General features: G+C 36.8%; 2 protein-coding genes across 14 annotated transcripts in view; one reads left to right on the top strand and one right to left on the bottom strand.

Moving 5' to 3' along the window:
- The window catches only part of LOC125799007 (deleted in malignant brain tumors 1 protein-like), an 85,982-nt gene extending 76,475 nt beyond the window's left edge, over positions 1-9,507 (top strand). Inside the window, exons 15-24 of one of the 6 annotated variants that reach the window (XM_049474476.1) lie at positions 3,133-3,232; positions 3,495-3,559; positions 3,682-3,887; positions 3,975-4,056; positions 5,934-6,109; positions 6,251-6,433; positions 7,383-7,480; positions 8,443-8,538; positions 8,639-8,709; positions 8,945-9,507. In XM_049474476.1, coding sequence (XP_049330433.1) covers positions 3,133-3,140 — 8 coding nt within the window. In that variant the 3' untranslated portion in view covers positions 3,141-3,232; positions 3,495-3,559; positions 3,682-3,887; ... (5 more) ...; positions 8,639-8,709; positions 8,945-9,507. Of the gene's footprint in view, positions 1-3,132; positions 3,233-3,494; positions 3,560-3,678; positions 3,888-3,974; positions 4,057-5,933; positions 6,434-7,382; positions 7,481-8,442; positions 8,539-8,638; positions 8,710-8,944 lie in introns of all 6 variants that reach the window. The other 5 variants (XM_049474475.1, XM_049474474.1, XM_049474477.1 and 2 more) reach the window with 5 other exon arrangements.
- A 5,329-nt stretch (positions 9,508-14,836) lies between these two features.
- Positions 14,837-16,533, bottom strand: part of LOC125799006 (deleted in malignant brain tumors 1 protein-like) — a 40,875-nt gene continuing 39,178 nt past the window's right edge. For all 8 annotated transcript variants that reach the window (XR_007437811.1, XR_007437805.1, XR_007437804.1 and 5 more), the window contains 3 exons: positions 15,806-15,901; positions 15,635-15,705; positions 14,837-15,399 (listed from right to left, as the gene is read on the bottom strand). The gene's annotated coding sequence lies outside the window, so the exon portion shown is untranslated. The remainder of the gene's footprint in view (positions 15,400-15,634; positions 15,706-15,805; positions 15,902-16,533) is intronic.

The following is a 16,533-nucleotide window of genomic DNA, read 5'->3' as shown; positions in this document are numbered from 1 at the left end:
GAAGCTTGCCAGGAGCTTGTGGATGGCTACCAAAAGCGCCTAGTTGCCGTGAAAATGGCCAAGGGACATGTAACCAAATACTAATGTTGCTGTATGTATATTTTTGACCCAGCAGATTTGGTGACATTTTCAGCAGACCCATAATAAATTTATGAAAGAACCAAATTTTATGACTGTTTTTTGTGACAAACATGTATGTGTTCCGATCACTCTATCACAGAAAAATAAGAGTTGTAGAACTTATTGAAAACTCAAGACAGCCATAACATTATGTTTTTTTACAAGTGTATGTAAACTTTTGACCACAACTGTATATGTGTGTGTGTGTGTATATATATAATAAAATAGCATTTTAAAATCTAAGAACTTGCTGACAAATATGATTCATCTTTATTCTGAAGTGCTCAGAATAGCAGAGGACTGACAGCTTAGGTACCATACTAATGCATACATAACTACATAGGTAGTTAGTTATCTATATTGTAATAAGTTGTTCACAGTCATTACATTGCAAAAAACTAAATCTTAGCAAGTGAAATTTTCTAAATTTAAGGCAATAAATCTTATTTTCTTCTCTGATAAGACTTTTTGTCTTACTAAGCATGGTGTAAGTGTTAGATTATTTTGCTTATTTTAGGGATAATTATCTTAATCATTCTTACTTAGAATTTGTACCTTATTTTAAGTAATTTGAACTCAAAATAAGCACAATTAAGCAGCGGTCAAGTTATTCTGATTCTTGTGTCCATAAACAGTGACTTTTTTGCTTGATTTAGGTGTTACTTCACTCATTTTGAGACTTTGCCATTGCTTTTTTGTAAGAAATCTTACTAAGAAAATTTTGCTTACCCGATTGGCAGATTTGTTTTGCTTAATACATATATTTGTCTTAATTTGCATATATTTTATGTCTAGTTTTTTTTTTTTTTGCAGTGTAGTGTAAACTGCACTGTGAAGTTTTAAATTAAGGGATGAAATTAGTCCCCCTGCTTCTTTTACCCGGTGAAAATAGTCACACTTCCATTACATTATGCTAACATTACTTTGTTTTAAAGCAACTGACCTATAAAGATAGTGAGCCAAATTTAGGTCGAGCCAAGTTTATGAAACTACACACTTTTACTGCAGTACAGATTTACACTCTCTACTAAATAATCCATCTCAAAAGCAGAAAAAACGTACTTTATACTGGGAGGCTATATCGTTAAATATAGGGAGTATAGGGAATGTTTTCTTCTGATTTTGAGCTGGACTTTTTAGCAGGGTCAACATTACTGGCTTTCAGGAGCCTAATCTTTAAATTCTTAACAATTAGCTATATTGTAGCGAAGCTGCTTTTATATTCTGTTCACTGTGAATTCACTGTTCTGTTCTGTGCTGGGCTTGTGATTGGGGTAGGGGGAGGGGCAGAGCAGGAAAGCGTGTGTGTGTGTGTGAAGGGAGAGAGAGAGAGAGAGAGAGAAGAGCTGCCCGTGAGTGTGTGCTGAGAGTGAGAGCTAGAGTTAACCAGTTAGCCTTTTGTTATTTTTCGTAGTGATGGGCATAACAGCTCTTTTAGATGAACTGAACCATTAGAATAAGTTCACTAAAAAGATGGGAGACGGAAAGGTCTCCCGTTTTTTTTACAAGTGTTGTAAAAATATATATAAATAACAAATATTGAAATATTTCAATATTTGTTATTTATATATATTTTACAACACTTGTAAAAAAAACAGGAGACTTTTCTTATTATGTTATTTGTAATGTGATTTATATATATAAATCACATTACAAATAACATAATACAAAAAATAAGTATGAACTTCTGCAACATAGATATTACATTAAGAGCAAAATTAACATAAAAAAATACATTCAGAAGAAAGTATCAACTTCAATGTGCAATCAAATTGAAAATAAATAGCGTAACTGTAGTGCAAAACAAAAGGTCAAGAAACTAAAATAAATACATATAAATAAAACAAAGACACATCCATACGCTCACTGTTGTGGGTGCAGAACAAATTAAATCCAAACAGGATCATCATGATAAAGGTGGCCTTATGCCCTTTACTTCAGAAACTTTGTCTATTGGTTATGAATATGCTTGTTATACAACTATTATTACTAATAGTAATAATATTATAAAAAAATAACCACGATAACAATATACGTTATTATTACTATTACCAGGCCTCAACCTTGTTTTTCTTTCTCGAGAGCGCCAGCCCTGATAACAGTTCAGTGAGTGAAGGAATCACTGAGCATTGAGCAAGTTTCCTCGCAATTAGAGTCTCCGCCACCAGATTCGCCGGTGATTCAGTGATTCACAGACCACACAGCAGTTCCCCTGCCGGCCTGTGGGGTCGCTGCTGAGCTTAACTACTGAACTGAGAAATTAACGAATCAGCTGGGGAAGTGATTGGATTCAGTTCGTTCACTCAAATGATTCGTTCATGAACGACACAACACTAATTTTTCGGCGTGGTTGCGGCCTACAGCAACCTGTGTTCTAAGTTAAGTCAATAAAGCGACTTAAACTGCCTACTCGGTCCTTCTTTCAGAGTCCAGGCGGACGCTACAATATATTTATAACCCCTTCAGTCCAGTAACAGCTGTGTTTATTTGTTTTTTAAAGTCACTGGTTAGCACTGGTTGATCTCAGTTCATAATATTGCAGCAAATATCCAGCACAACAAACCCAGCTTTAAACCCAAACCATCGCTGTATAAACAGAGACAGAGGAGAAGTTTTCTTTCAGAAACAGCGAGGGTTACCTGCGTGTTTACTAATCCGTTACTCGTTCGTGCTGGCGTTAAGATCATTTGCACGTTAGGTGGATTTACAGGGCTAACGTGTATTTATCTTATTAATCTTTAGTGATAGCAGGTAAAATCTTGGCAATGAAAGCTATATGAGTCTCGTGGCTCGAGTTTATGGGGCGTTTGGGGACAGTAGAACCAAAACAGCTTAGCTATGTAAGTTAGTTTGCTAACTTACGGAGCTACTTCATGACGCAGATTAGTCCATTCATCATTAAATTATCATACAGTGCAAAGAACAAATGCTGTGTTCAGATGATGTGGTAAACTATTCATCTACATGTTGTTCTTTCTTAGCTATTCATGTGATTTTCTCTATCATTAACAGGGTGGTGAGCTTCCTGAGGGCTTTGAGGATGGTTATCCTGGTGCGTGTCTTTCGTCTGGCCTCTCAGAAGAAAGATCTGGAGAAGGTCACTAGAAGAAAGGTGAGGATCTAAATGGGTGCTGGCCATCATTCTTTTATTTTAATTAAATTATATCAATTATTCATATAGATTCTAATGAAATGTTAAACTTAATTACAGTTTGATTATTTCATCATGATTCAGAGAGAATTAAATAAAAAAAAATAAACATTTTGATGTATTTAGAAATAGGTTGGAAAATTATTAAAATCCATCAAAACCTTTTAAAATACACCCAAGTTACTGTTTGTATGCTGATTTGTGGCATTTGTGAATCTTGCAGGTATCTGAGAACAAAAGGCGGTAACAAAAAGGATGGATTTGATTTGGATCTCACCTATGTCACAGGTTGGGATGCTTTACCTAATTATGTAATCTTATTTGAATCTAGATTTTCTGCTTATGGTTTGGGATCCAATAGTTAATAATGTTTTATTAAACACCTGTCTTTTCCCTCACCTGGAAAGCAGGCACTCTACAGAAATCCCATAAAAGTAAGCTTAACAATTAAGAAAATAAAATAAAACTGAAAAGTCTGTAGAAGGCAATTATTTTAGCTGAATTACTGATTTAAACAGATTTTTATGTAACAATGTTACAATGTGCTGTATTTCGGAAGCTGCCATATTTCTGGACACAAAGCATCACGATCATTACAGAGTTTACAATCTCTGCAGTAAGTTAGATCATATAATATTATATTATATTGCTGGAGACACTCAATAAATGAGTGGTGCTGAGCATAGCTTTGGTCTTGTTTCAGGTCAAAAAGGCTACGATCCACTGTTCTTCCATTACAGAGTGCAACGAGTGATGATTGACGACCATAACGTACCGTCATTAGAGTAAGTAATGAGCAGCACTTTACTCAAATGCTTCTTCTGCCGTTAACGTTGTGTTCCATTTAGCTTTTATGTTGGATGTTGGAGCTGGGAATAACTTCACACCTGAGTCGACAACGTTCTGTTAAAATAACTGTACAAAATATGTCGAAAAAATGTCTTACCCTATAAGTGAAACTTGCACCTGTACATAACTAGCTATTATTGAGGTGTATATGAAGCACTGTGGAACAGGGTCATGAAAAACCTGGAAAAGTCAAGGAACTTGAAAATGGTCATTTTCAGGCCTGGATAAGTTTTGGAAAAAAAACAAAAAAAAAAAAACAAAGTCAAAGTCAAATTTACTCTTTGTGATCTTTGTGTTTCCATTTATTGACTCTGTTTATCGACTCCGTTTATCGACTCTGTTTATCGACTGAGAAAAGCTATTTAAAAAATAATTTGATAACTTGATTGGAGTTTCAGATGGAATATAACTGTAAATTCACAGAGAAAAATCTAGGTGTTTAGGCTGTAATTAAGCTTTTGCTCTCTTCCACTCTTTGGGAAGCATATTGGTTATATATGCAAGTAAATTACCAGTAATGGTGAAAAGAAGGCAACATTTAAACAGATGCATTTAAAAGCTGTTAAAAAATAAAGAATCTACACAATATAGACACAACCTAAACATATTCCCTGACAGCCAGATATATGCCAAATTAGTTTATTTAAAAATTGATTCTGTTCAAAGTTTTAAACAGAAGATTCTATATCATGTTTGATGAAAGTGTGAAATACTGTTTACAGGTTAAACATTAGAAATGTTTATCAGTGTTTGAAATGGGCCTGAGCTGATTAATACATCAGTGCAGAGTGAAGTAATTTAGCCCTACATTATGGAGCGCTCAGAATTTGACACATTTTATTATTGAAGATTGTGTCTTAGCATTGCTTAAATAAATGTTTTTTTTTTAATTATTTAAATATATTTAATGTAAATATAGGCCTACTATAATCAGTTTTGATATACATTCTTGTCTACTCTGATGTTTTAAACATGCTATGGTCATTAAAATGTGCTGCGAAAGCATAGAAAAGGCACAGAAAATAACACTATTTGTAATCTACATGTGTATACATATTTTACCTTTGTTTTATTTTTTTCCAGAGGGAATTATAAAATAAGCTAAAGACTTTCATGTTTACTACAACTTAATTATTAATCATGTACCAGTGTTTTATAGCAAATGTAACCAAAAAATGTCCCACATTATATGTCCCAGGTTATAATTTTTTGCATTGTCAGCGATACCAGACGCACATTCACACACACAATGGAAACATGAACAGCTAGACGTGCTAATGAAACGTAAAATACTACCTTTTTTAATACTGTTGATGTTTGGTGCAGCCATCTTGCGTTCTGAACTTGTGGGTTTATTCCAGTTGAAATGTTCTACTTAGAACTTGGAAATTTCCAGTTCTGAATTCCTACTTCAGATGGAATGCAGTATAAGGATTCACCTTAGAGCTCGACCCAACCTGCCCCATACACTGTCATTTTGAGCCAAAGCCCGAATTAAACCTGACCTTTTTTGAGTAAGTAGAGCATTAAAACTGAGCTTTTAAAAAACATTTTCGTTCTGTTTAGAATGAGTGAAGAATGAATAAGACCTATTATTTAAGAAAAATATTATTAATTATTAGGAACAGATCTCCAAAAGATTATAACATGAACAATGCAAACAATGATCCAAAGGCCTAAACATTAGGCTACAACAATGTCTGAATGACTTTCCTCTAATCTAGTATAATATAACATGGTTTAAGAAAAGAAAAAAAATTCTTTTATAATTTTATTTATATTTTTTTTCCCATTTTCTCCCCAATGTACACAGCCAACCCACTCGTTAGGACCCCCCCTATCACTAGTAATGCCCCAACACACCAGGAGGATGAAGACTAGCACACTCTTTCTCCGATACATGTGAAGTCAGCCACCGCTTCTTTTCGAGCTGCTGCTGATGCAGCATTGCCAAGCAGCCAGCACATTTGGAGGAAAGCGCAGCGGCAGGTGAAGTGCGTAATATGGACAGTGTGCACTTTGCACTTGTGCAACTTTTTTTTTAAAAACAGTTTGATTTGTTTCTGCTATATTTTGATTCATAGCTTTATATAAAATGAAAATAACTTATAACTATATTATTTTCTTTAGCCCGAGGAACCTGAGGAAAGTGGTGGGAAATCTCGAGCCAGGTCAGACCTTGGGTTGGGTTTGGGCAGAGAACCTAAGCTCTTATTCACATATTGAACTTTGTGTTATTGTGTTCTCAGTGACGTTGAACTACACTGCCAGTTTGAGGGAATGTCATTGCCATCCACTGCAAAGGAGGCAAAGGTGATGCTGAAGTTTTCACTGATTTAAAGACATCATCAATGTTTTCTATATGTATTTGATTTGATTTTTAGGTTAACCCATCACCATAGTTGTTCAGCTGAATGTCTAAAGCCATATCCAAACTGGATTCACTTATTCATTTTAGCTGAGGAGGTTTTTTTTTCACGGGTACGATGGTGTGTACATGGTTGATTGACCGCGTTTAGTTTGAGAGTGCGCAGGTACTGTATTTCTCCTGAGGTGAGGTGAATGTGTATGTATATATTCAGTGTGTCAGAACTGCTCCTTTAGTTTCTGCTGTGCTCAGTTGAAGACTGAGACCAAGTAGTTAAACATACAGCTCTGGGGAAAAAAATGGTTTTCATGCATCTTGGCATGTTCTCCTCCACCAGTCTTACACACTGCTTTTGGATAAGTTTATGCCATTCCTGGTGCAAAAATTCAAGCAGTTCAGTTTGGTTTGATGGCTTGAGATTATCCATCTTCCTCTTGATTATATTCCAGAGGTTTTCAATGAGATTTTTAAGTGGTTTCTTTTTTTCCCAGAGCTGTATGTCTGCACTCTCCTACAAAAGTATTGAAACACTGAGGCCAATTGATTTTTTTTTTCTTCTGCTCTAGTGAAAACATTTTGGTGTAACAAAAATATAATTTAAAGATGAATATTGAAGACAAATTGGTAAGTTCGGACAAAAGCTGAATTGTTGACCTTTTGTCTCCTATTCATCTTTTAATGTCAAACCCAATTTGTTTTCAGTCTAAAGCAGAAATAAAGAAATGAGACTGACTTATCAAGTACTTTTGGGGGGCAGTGTATGTTTAGGGGCTGTTTCCTGTGTAGTTCCAATTAAAATCTGCAGTCAGTCTGCTCCTTTCAGAGTGACTGCACTGTTATGTGTATTGGTTATGTAATTTAATGCTCCTGGGCATTGCTGTGTTTGTTGTGCAGGTGTGGGAAAGGGCAATGGCAGTGATCTGAAGGTGCGGATCATAGTGAAAAGAGAGCAGGTGTTCCAGTGTGTCTGTGCCACGCAGACGAACTGTAGGGTAAGCTAACTTTTAAAGGTTTTCTACAGTATAAAACTGTATTTACTTCCTCATAGTCAAATGACAAGAGTAGTTTCAGTACAAAAAAGTGAAAAACTGTGAACCTTAAACACAGTGGTTTCCTAATTAAAACCAGAGCTATATGGCATATCCAGAACAGACATGTGAAGTGGGCTAATCCCACAACCCCTAAATGATTTAGTAGTTTAGGGTGATTTCACACCTACTTTTTTTATTTGTCAAAATAAACTGTTCATATTTACGTGTAGTGCTGTTTGTTTGGACATGGATGAGTACAGTAATCACAACTGCAATGAGACTGCTGAGAACTGTTGGTCTGAACTCTGAATTGGTTGGTTTGTGATGAGAACATGATCTGACCTTGATCCAACCCATCTGTCAAGCATACTCAGTTTTAAGATGTGGAGTCAGTCAAATGAACACATGCCACCTCTGCTGTTGTTCCATGTTAAACTGCACAGAAATCTGTTTACTTTCTTGCTCCCAGCCAAGACAGCTCTGACCAACAACCAAAGAGATTACAAAGATTGTTATGACTCATTTTGGTGAGCTTGAATTTTATCCTCTGTTAAAACAACAAACCATGAGGGAAATGCTCCAAGAGAATCAATTAATTACCTGACTTGGACCAGAGCAAACAAACTATAGTGTGAAAAAACAGCCTTACATACACTATTAAAAGATTTTGTACATACATACACTAGTGAAAGCGTTTGTGAATCGGTATCATCTTAACCCCAAATCATATTTTAAATATGTACTAAAGAACAACTTTTAAATATTCAATAAGCTCATAATATTGAACCTTTAAAGACAGTAGCAGCCCACTAAAACATAAATCACATTGTAATTGTTGGGAAAGGTCTTTCAGATGTTTGTCTTATGTTCCTTTGTGTTTATTTTACTGTTCGCTCATATACTGTGTTCTCATATTTTACCAGCTGTTCCCAGATACTGAAAACAATGCCGTGGTGATCAGCTTTCAGGAAGGGCCAGTGGTTTGTGGTGATGTTAAGGTCATGTTTGAATCCAGGGCTGTAAATTCCCAATCTATTGTAACGTAAGAATGATTTTATGGACATTGTTTTTTCCAGTTGTTTGGCAAAATGTTTTTTCTCTATTGTTCTCTATGCCCAGGGTCTTCCAAAGGGGTATGAGGACTATCCTTTCTATTTCTGGTTCAACACTTCATTTGTAGAGAACAACAGGTGAGGTTTTTGCTGTCCATTGTCCTCAGAAGCAGACACTGGCTTTGTTTACCTACCAGACCACTCTGGTTTTAGATTTTATATATAAAAATGCCAGGCCACTTAATTCATTAATTAGAATATTTTGATATTTTGTCCCCTCTCAGTTTAGTAACATTACTGCTTTCAATGTAAAAGGAAAAATCATATGGACTGCTGCTTGAATGCAATCTATAATGCTTTGGTCCCAAAACAGGCTCTATCTGTCAAGGGAGGAACTGGACAACCCACGTAAGTCCAAAACCTGGCACATCTACAAGGAGGACTTTGGTGTGACCGTGTCTTTCAGTGACCCTGCACTTATGTAGCAGACGACACTTGCTTGTGTATCTCAACTAAAACCCTTAAGCCCTGCACAAGGTCTAAATCTTTGCTCTAATGCAGGTTTTCACACACTTATAAAAGGTGAGTGATGTTTAGGGATTGGATTCGGGTATATTGTGCCCCTAAAGCTATAGCTATATAACCTCAACTTTATGTCCATCCCCCATCTTCACTGTAAGAGCTTTTTACTGAGCCGTGCATACACCACAATATTATGCATTTGTTTGTCAAATGTTTTTTTGTCTTTAAATGAAGACAAATGTTTGTGTCAGTTTAGCATATTAAGCCTCCAAAATGTAAATCTTACTCTTTAAGCTTGAGTGTACATCAAATAAAGCAATCGAGGCTGCCACTGTGAAATGGTCAATGGTTATGTGTGCAGAAACATGTTTTTGTAGTACACATGTATTGAAATAAATACTAATGTCTCTGTAACACTTGTCTGTCTCTTTTTTGAATTAACAACTGATCTGGGTTGCTGAATTTCTGCAATTGTTTTTAAGGATAGATCTGAGTGACTTGTTTTTTTAGAAGTAAAAAGTCTGGTCTTACAGGTGGGCATGCAACTCTAAACTCTTTAGAATCAGCAGTTTTAGAGGTGACCTTTTTCAGAAGCGCTGTCAGTGCCATTCTCATATAAAAGGCTTAAAATCAAATATCAAATGTGCAGCTTATAATAGTAAATAAATTAATGTACTATGTAATTGTGTAGAACACAAACTGTATAAACACAAACTTTAATTCTAGAATTGATATACACTATCTGCTGCTGTCAGTACAAATGGATGGCTGGATCAAAAATCAGAGGGAAAATATTAAACTGGGGATTCACAAAAATGCTTTTTCTTAAGTTTATACTTAACTTAAGAGGTCTGTTTTGGTTATTTTTCTTAATGTTTATTTTGTACCAAAAATTCCAAAAATGGAATAATAATATATATACCTTTATGATACACTCACATTTCAGTGCTTGGTTTGACTCTGTTTTTTTATTTTCCTAATGTTTTCTTAAGCCTTCACATCAGTGTCTCAGCACTGGCATTCAGAGCCCCTTATTCACCATCGTACTCCATTGGACATTTCAGGGACAACAGCCTTTTTGCCCAATTATAAACACTCTTCTTGTAAAAGTTATCCAGACATAGGTTAAAAAAACAAAAAAAAAAAACAGTTGAACTATAAAGTATTGAAAGACTAGGATACTAAAAGCCAGTAATGTTAGCCCTGCTAAGACGTCCCTTTGCTGATCAATAGCTGGTTAACAAGATAGCCTCACAGTATACTGTATGTTTTTTTTTTACTGCCCTTGAGCTTTTATTTTTTTTTATTTGTACTGCAGTAGAAATGTGTTTTTAGAAACTTGGCTTTATTTGTCTCACTATCTTTATATATCAGTTGCTTTAAACATTATAATGTTAAGCATAATTTTATTTATAAATTTAAATATAACAAAACATAAATGTTGTTTTAATAAACGTTAGCAATAAATAATCTCAAAATAACACATCTAAAATACAGCAGACTAATAGTTTAAACCATTAAACCCAGCCTTTCATTGAGCTGAGAGAAAATTAAGTGTGCTGTTCAATTTCCAACGTTAAGAAATGGGTTAGACAAGCTATACTAATGCACCGTCCATCATCTCATCAGCAGCTGTGACTTTTGGAAGAAACCAAAGTCAATGGAAAAGAGGGGGGGGGGGGGGGGGGTGGCTTGAGGGTGTCTGAGATTTAATATAACAATATTATTTTAATATAACTGTTCATAGTTAATTAAAATACGTACTCTGAATTACATAAGAGTTCTAGTAAAATATAAAATAAAATAAAAAAATATATATATAAACATTTCGGGGCACCGTAGCCCCCACACCTAGTTTTGAATGGTCGTGTCTCCCTTGATTCAGTCAGTAACAACAAGACAGTCGCCCTTTTCTTCGGGATGTTCAGGGAGTTTGCAGGAGGTGTAATTTATGGGGAACAATCATTAATGTTGGGTTAAATAATCTAGTGTTTTTTCACTCTGGTGCTGCAGGTCCGCTGCGCTGCTCTTATTGTGTTTCCCCTTTACTCTGTTTTCATTAAAAGCCCCTCAGTCTTAAAACAGCGGCAGTAAAACAGGCGGAGCGGTGGGCCTTCAGCAGCAGTAGTGATAACCCTGCTGGATTAGAGTGAAGCAGCGCGAAGGGAGCTCTTTCAGTCCCGGTGAGTAATTTAGCTAGCTGGCTGTTTAAGCTCTCGGTGAAGCGCGGTCTTATTATAATACTAAACTACAGCGTGGTGAGACTATTTAAACTGAAGCGTGTTAATGGCGAATAACGCTGTAAGATAGCTATGGTGCAAACCGAGCTACGGTGGAGCTGGCTAAGCTAATTAGCTTAGCCAGCTCCACCGTAGCTCGCTAGCCTTAGCTTCAGTTAGCCCGATTACCTGCAGCAGCTGCTCGTTCAGAAAAAAAGAAAAAACACAACCAGCGCTGTTTAAGAGCTGCTCTACGAGCTTCTCTCCCAGCATAGGGTGTGTTTTTCTCAATCAGCAGCTGCTTTTAAACCACGCTGTAGTTTAGTAATAAGATCGCGCTTCACCGAGAGCTGAAACAGCCAGTTAAATTACCTAACAGGACTGAAAGAGCTCCTATCGGTTCTCCGGTCTAATTCGGTCTAAATAAACCAAAACACCTTTGGTTTATTTAGATTTAAGTTAGCAGTTTGTTCTCTTTAGACAAAAAACGAAAATAAGAATAAAATAAAAAAAAATAAATAAATAAATAATAAATAAAATAAATAATAATAAAATAAGGGGGCGCAGTCTGCGCATGCGCCAGATTTTGCGGCCGCGCGTGCGCAATAGACCGACTTTTTTGCGGTCTTCTGCGCATGCGCGGCCGCAAAAATCTGGCGCATGCGCAGAAGACCGCAAAAAAGTCGGTCTTCTGCGCATGCGCCAGATTTTGCGGCCGCGCATGCGCAGAAGACCGCAAAAAAGTCGGTCTTCTGCGCATGCGCGGCCGCAAAATCTGGCGCATGCGCAGAAGACCGCAAAAAAGTCGGTCTTCTGCGCATGCGCCAGATTTTGTGGCCGCGCATGCGCAGAAGACCGCAAAAAAAGTCGGTCTTCTGCGCATGCGCCAGATTTTGCGGCCGCGCATGCGCAGAAGACCGCAAAAATCGGTCTTCTGCGCATGCGCGGCCGCAAAATCTGGCGCATGCGCAGAAGACCGCAAAAAAGTCGGTCTTCTGCGCATGCGCCAGATTTTGCGGCCGCGCATGCGCAGAAGACCGATTTTTTTTGCGGTCTTCTGCGCATGCGCCAGATTTTGCGGCCGCGCATGCGCAGAAGACCGCAAAAAAGTCGGTCTATTGCGCACGCGCGGCCGCAAAATCTGGCGCATGCGCAGACTGCGCCCCCTTATTTTATTATTATTTATTTTATTTATTATTTATTTATTTATTTATTTTTTTTTTATTCTTATTTTCGTTTTTTGTCTAAAGAGAACAAACTGCTAACTTAAATCTAAATAAACCAAAGGTGTTTTGGTTTATTTAGACCGAATTAGACCGGAGAACCGATAGGAGCTCTTTCAGTCCTGTTAGGTAATTTAACTGGCTGTTTCAGCTCTCGGTGAAGCGCGATCTTATTACTAAACTACAGCGTGGTTTAAAAGCAGCTGCTGATTGAGAAAAACACACCCTATGCTGGGAGAGAAGCTCGTAGAGCAGCTCTTAAACAGCGCTGGTTGTGTTTTTTCTTTTTTTCTGAACGAGCAGCTGCTGCAGGTAATCGGGCTAACTGAAGCTAAGGCTAGCGAGCTACGGTGGAGCTGGCTAAGCTAATTAGCTTAGCCAGCTCCACCGTAGCTCGGTTTGCACCATAGCTATCTTACAGCGTTATTCGCCATTAACACGCTTCAGTTTAAATAGTCTCACCACGCTGTAGTTTAGTATTATAATAAGACCGCGCTTCACCGAGAGCTTAAACAGCCAGCTAGCTAAATTACTCACCGGGACTGAAAGAGCTCCCTTCGCGCTGCTTCACTCTAATCCAGCAGGGTTATCACTACTGCTGCTGAAGGCCCACCGCTCCGCCTGTTTTACTGCCGCTGTTTTAAGACTGAGGGGCTTTTAATGAAAACAGAGTAAAGGGGAAACACAATAAGAGCAGCGCAGCGGACCTGCAGCACCAGAGTGAAAAAACACTAGATTATTTAACCCAACATTAATGATTGTTCCCCATAAATTACACCTCCTGCAAACTCCCTGAACATCCCGAAGAAAAGGGCGACTGTCTTGTTGTTACTGACTGAATCAAGGGAGACACGACCATTCAAAACTAGGTGTGGGGGCTACGGTGCCCCGAAATGTTTATATATATATTTTTTTATTTTATTTTATATTTTACTAGAACTCTTATGTAATTCAGAGTACGTATTTTAATTAACTATGAACAGTTATATTAAAATAATATTGTTATATTAAATCTCAGACACCCTCAAGCCACCCCCCCCCCCCCTCTTTTCCATTGACTTTGGTTTCTTCCAAAAGTCACAGCTGCTGATGAGATGATGGACGGTGCATTAGTATAGCTTGTCTAACCCATTTCTTAACGTTGGAAATTGAACAGCACACTTAATTTTCTCTCAGCTCAATGAAAGGCTGGGTTTAATGGTTTAAACTATTAGTCTGCTGTATTTTAGATGTGTTATTTTGAGATTATTTATTGCTAACGTTTATTAAAACAACATTTATGTTTTGTTATATTTAAATTTATAAATAAAATTATGCTTAACATTATAATGTTTAAAGCAACTGATATATAAAGATAGTGAGACAAATAAAGCCAAGTTTCTAAAAACACATTTCTACTGCAGTACAAATAAAAAAAAATAAAAGCTCAAGGGCAGTAAAAAAAAAACATACAGTATACTGTGAGGCTATCTTGTTAACCAGCTATTGATCAGCAAAGGGACGTCTTAGCAGGGCTAACATTACTGGCTTTTAGTATCCTAGTCTTTCAATACTTTATAGTTCAACTGTTTTTTTTTTTTGTTTTTTTAACCTATGTCTGGATAACTTTTACAAGAAGAGTGTTTATAATTGGGCAAAAAGGCTGTTGTCCCTGAAATGTCCAATGGAGTACGATGGTGAATAAGGGGCTCTGAATGCCAGTGCTGAGACACTGATGTGAAGGCTTAAGAAAACATTAGGAAAATAAAAAAACAGAGTCAAACCAAGCACTGAAATGTGAGTGTATCATAAAGGTATATATATTATTATTCCATTTTTGGAATTTTTGGTACAAAATAAACATTAAGAAAAATAACCAAAACAGACCTCTTAAGTTAAGTATAAACTTAAGAAAAAGCATTTTTGTGAATCCCCAGTTTAATATTTTCCCTCTGATTTTTGATCCAGCCATCCATTTGTACTGACAGCAGCAGATAGTGTATATCAATTCTAGAATTAAAGTTTGTGTTTATACAGTTTGTGTTCTACACAATTACATAGTACATTAATTTATTTACTATTATAAGCTGCACATTTGATATTTGATTTTAAGCCTTTTATATGAGAATGGCACTGACAGCGCTTCTGAAAAAGGTCACCTCTAAAACTGCTGATTCTAAAGAGTTTAGAGTTGCATGCCCACCTGTAAGACCAGACTTTTTACTTCTAAAAAAACAAGTCACTCAGATCTATCCTTAAAAACAATTGCAGAAATTCAGCAACCCAGATCAGTTGTTAATTCAAAAAAGAGACAGACAAGTGTTACAGAGACATTAGTATTTATTTCAATACATGTGTACTACAAAAACATGTTTCTGCACACATAACCATTGACCATTTCACAGTGGCAGCCTCGATTGCTTTATTTGATGTACACTCAAGCTTAAAGAGTAAGATTTACATTTTGGAGGCTTAATATGCTAAACTGACACAAACATTTGTCTTCATTTAAAGACAAAAAAACATTTGACAAACAAATGCATAATATTGTGGTGTATGCACGGCTCAGTAAAAAGCTCTTACAGTGAAGATGGGGGATGGACATAAAGTTGAGGTTATATAGCTATAGCTTTAGGGGCACAATATACCCGAATCCAATCCCTAAACATCACTCACCTTTTATAAGTGTGTGAAAACCTGCATTAGAGCAAAGATTTAGACCTTGTGCAGGGCTTAAGGGTTTTAGTTGAGATACACAAGCAAGTGTCGTCTGCTACATAAGTGCAGGGTCACTGAAAGACACGGTCACACCAAAGTCCTCCTTGTAGATGTGCCAGGTTTTGGACTTACGTGGGTTGTCCAGTTCCTCCCTTGACAGATAGAGCCTGTTTTGGGACCAAAGCATTATAGATTGCATTCAAGCAGCAGTCCATATGATTTTTCCTTTTACATTGAAAGCAGTAATGTTACTAAACTGAGAGGGGACAAAATATCAAAATATTCTAATTAATGAATTAAGTGGCCTGGCATTTTTATATATAAAATCTAAAACCAGAGTGGTCTGGTAGGTAAACAAAGCCAGTGTCTGCTTCTGAGGACAATGGACAGCAAAAACCTCACCTGTTGTTCTCTACAAATGAAGTGTTGAACCAGAAATAGAAAGGATAGTCCTCATACCCCTTTGGAAGACCCTGGGCATAGAGAACAATAGAGAAAAAACATTTTGCCAAACAACTGGAAAAAACAATGTCCATAAAATCATTCTTACGTTACAATAGATTGGGAATTTACAGCCCTGGATTCAAACATGACCTTAACATCACCACAAACCACTGGCCCTTCCTGAAAGCTGATCACCACGGCATTGTTTTCAGTATCTGGGAACAGCTGGTAAAATATGAGAACACAGTATATGAGCGAACAGTAAAATAAACACAAAGGAACATAAGACAAACATCTGAAAGACCTTTCCCAACAATTACAATGTGATTTATGTTTTAGTGGGCTGCTACTGTCTTTAAAGGTTCAATATTATGAGCTTATTGAATATTTAAAAGTTGTTCTTTAGTACATATTTAAAATATGATTTGGGGTTAAGATGATACCGATTCACAAACGCTTTCACTAGTGTATGTATGTACAAAATCTTTTAATAGTGTATGTAAGGCTGTTTTTTCACACTATAGTTTGTTTGCTCTGGTCCAAGTCAGGTAATTAATTGATTCTCTTGGAGCATTTCCCTCATGGTTTGTTGTTTTAACAGAGGATAAAATTCAAGCTCACCAAAATGAGTCATAACAATCTTTGTAATCTCTTTGGTTGTTGGTCAGAGCTGTCTTGGCTGGGAGCAAGAAAGTAAACAGATTTCTGTGCAGTTTAACATGGAACAACAGCAGAGGTGGCATGTGTTCATTTGACTGACTCCACATCTTAAAACTGAGTATGCTTGACAGATGGGTTGGATCAAGGTCAGATCATGTTCTCATCACAAACCAACCAATTCAGAGTTCAGACCAACA

Source organism: Astyanax mexicanus, chromosome 2 (assembly GCF_023375975.1).
Source record: "Astyanax mexicanus isolate ESR-SI-001 chromosome 2, AstMex3_surface, whole genome shotgun sequence".
Lineage (NCBI taxonomy): Eukaryota > Metazoa > Chordata > Actinopteri > Characiformes > Acestrorhamphidae > Astyanax > Astyanax mexicanus.
Note: the sequence above shows the minus strand (reverse complement) of the source record. Positions and strands in the feature narration are given on the sequence as shown.